At 42.6% G+C, this 2,964-nt stretch overlaps 1 protein-coding gene across 1 annotated transcript; it reads left to right on the top strand.

Annotated features, from left to right (window-relative positions):
• The first annotated feature begins 573 nt into the window (after positions 1-573).
• LOC141588137 (uncharacterized) lies at positions 574-1,161 on the top strand. Its single transcript, XM_074409591.1, has one exon. The coding sequence runs from the start codon at positions 574-576 to the stop codon at positions 1,159-1,161; it is 588 nt and encodes a 195-aa protein (XP_074265692.1).
• The last annotated feature ends 1,803 nt before the right edge of the window (positions 1,162-2,964 follow it).

Here is a 2,964-nt window from a genome sequence, read left to right as displayed (position 1 = left end):
ATAGAACCACCTAATCCCAACTCTGCCCTTGAGAAATTGCTAAGGGACATGGATGCCAAAGTGGATAATCAATTCAAAGCTTTGAAGACCGAATTATCAAATGTCTAAGCACATCAAAGGACATTTGATTCATATATATCCAACCAAAACCCTTCTTCTTCTTAAAGGTCCCCTCACTCATTGCCTCCTCAAGGCTCCCATCCTAGGGATGGACCACCACCACACCAACAAGCCCATGTGGTGACCTTGAGGAATGGGAAATACTTGGAGGACCCCTACAAGGACTATGAAGCTAAGAGAAAGAGAGATGTGATGAGAGATGGTGAGGAGAGTCCACCTCCCTCACCATCAAGTCGGGTTGACCATACCAAGAAACGGAAAGTGGGTGACTATGTTGAAGATAATGAGAATTTTGTGTTGGAAGAGATAGTGGTTTAAAGAGACGAAGAGAAAGTGGTTGAAAGAAACTAAGAGAAAGGCGAAGAAGCAAGTAAAGTAGCTAACACCAAGCAAGCCTCATCTCCCAAAAAGACCATTAACCCTCCAATCCCATTTCCTAATAGAAGTAGAGCCATGAATGAGGAGAGGAAATTCTCCAAATTCTTGGATATGTTGAAGAAGCTTGAAGTTTCGTTACCTTTCACCGAGGTAGTGACACAAATGCCGCTCTACAAAAAATTCTTGAAGGATGTGTTGACCAAGAAGAGAAGCATTGGAGGACATAGTCTTGTCTCTCTTAGAGGAGAATGTTGTGCAATCTTACTCAATCCCATGCCGGAGAAATTACAAGATCCGGGTAGTTTTTCCATCCCGTGCACGGTGGGTAATGTGAGCATAAAAAGGGGACTTTGTGATCTTGGTGCTAGTGTTAGCATCTTGCCTCTCCCCATTGCGAGGAATATTGGGTTACATGACATGATTCCCACCTCCATGACATTACAACTTGCCGATAGATCGGTCCAAAGGCCGATGGATGTGATTGAGGACGTGCCGATTAAGGTTGGCAACTTCTACTTCCCGGCAGATTTCGTGGTACTTGACATCCCGGAGGATCAACAAACACCAATCATACTAGGAAGACCTTTCCTAGCAACTGGAGATGTTAATATTAGTGTCAAGGAAGGGAAACTCACCTTCAAGGTAGGAGGGAATGTTGTTTAATTCTCTTTGACCGGGGCCATGTCACAACCTATGTTTGAAAGTGTCTACTCCATAGACATGTTGGAAGAAGTTATTGAAGAAGCTAAAGACAAGTGCTCGGGGGAACATTTGGAGGAAGACTATGAAGCTCTACCACCTATCTTGGATGAAGTTGAGGGTCCGAGCCCTCCTAAGGTAGATCTAAAACCTTTGCCCCCTTCCCTTGAATATGCCTATCTCGATGAGGCACACTCCTTCCCCGTGATCATCAATGCGGACCTAACGGCTTCCTAAAAAGAAAAACTCTTGAAAGTTCTTAAGGAAAACAAGAAAGCCATTGGGTATAGCCTTGATGACCTCACGGGAATCAATCCCCGAGTGTGCATGCACCGCATCACACTTGAGGATGGATTCACACCTTCCGCCCAACCTAGGAGAAGGTTAAATGAGAAATTGAAGGAGGTGGTAAGGAAGGAAGTTGATAAGTTGCTTGAGGCCGGAATTATCTACTCCATATCCGGGAGCGATTGAGTTAGCCCGGTTCAAATCGTCCCCAAAAAGGGCGGTATGACCGTGCTTGAGAATGAGGATGGTGAACTCATCTCCACCCGACCGGTCACGGGATGGAGAAAGTGTATTGCCTATAGGAAGCTTAATTCCGCCTCAATCAAAGATTACTTTCCCTTACCATTTATTGACCAAATGCTCAAGAGACTTGCAAACCATGAGCATTTTTTCTTTCTTGACGGTTATTCCGGGTTTTTCCAAATACCCATTCACCCGGATGACCAAGCAAAAACTACTTTGACTTGCTTTTACGGTGTCTTCGCATATCGAAGAATGCCGTTTGGCTTATGCAACTCTCCCGGGACACTTCAACGGGCCATGATGTCTATCTTTTCCGAGTTCATAGAGAAGTCTATGGAGGTGTTCATGGATGATTTTACCGTCCATGGCACCTCCTTTGAGGATTGCTTAAAGAATCTCTCCCTTGTTCTCCAAACATGCCATCCGATATAATTTGAAATTAAATTGGGAGAAGTGCCATTTTATGGTACAAAAGGGTGTAGTTCTAGGACATGTAATTTCTAAGGAGGGGATCCAAGTAGACAAAGCGAAAGTAGAGGTGATTGAGAAACTTCCCCACCCACAAATGTCAAGGGTGTGAAGAGTTTCTTAGGCCATGTGGGGTTTTATCGCCGTTTTATCAAAGATTTTGCAAAAATCGCTAAACCCCTCACCTCACTTTTGGCCAAGGACACTCCCTTCATATTTGATCAATCTTGTGTTGAAAGTTTTTGTAGGCTCAAGCAAGCCTTGATATCGGCTCCAATTGTTCAACCACCCAATTGGGACCTCCCCTTCGATTTTTTTTTTTTTTTTTTTTTTTTTTTTTTTTTTTTTTTTTTTGCAAAAGATTATCATTTCATTTCAATGAAGAAAGAAATTACAAGTAATTTTTTGCAAGAATAACACACTAGAAAACAGCCTAAGTCTAATACTCAAGCAAAACCAAGCTCTAATAAATGAGCACACTCAAAGAGCAAACTAAGCACAAAGTCTATCAAAAAAATTAGAAAATCTAGGATTCATATACAGTCTGACTGCAACATTGTACTTGACTCTATTTACCACTGTCTGAGCAGAGCCTTCCTGATTCATAAAGATTCGCCTATTCCTCTCCATCCAAATACCATGAATGGCAGCAGCAAGAGTCGTTCTAAACCAAGCTGCTGCCCAACCAGCCTGGGAAATAGAATCATAACTCCATTTCATTAGATCAAGCAAATCAAAGTTACTGATAGGTAAATGTTGCCACTGTGT

This window comes from Silene latifolia, chromosome 6 (assembly GCF_048544455.1).
Source record: "Silene latifolia isolate original U9 population chromosome 6, ASM4854445v1, whole genome shotgun sequence".
NCBI lineage: Eukaryota > Viridiplantae > Streptophyta > Magnoliopsida > Caryophyllales > Caryophyllaceae > Silene > Silene latifolia.
This window is presented reverse-complemented; position numbering and strand designations above follow the sequence as displayed.

Excerpts from the sequence above, each read along its gene's own strand:
- LOC141588137 (XM_074409591.1), top strand. The coding sequence starts at position 574 with ATGAATGAGGAGAGGAAATTCTCCAAATTCTTGGATATGTTGAAGAAG.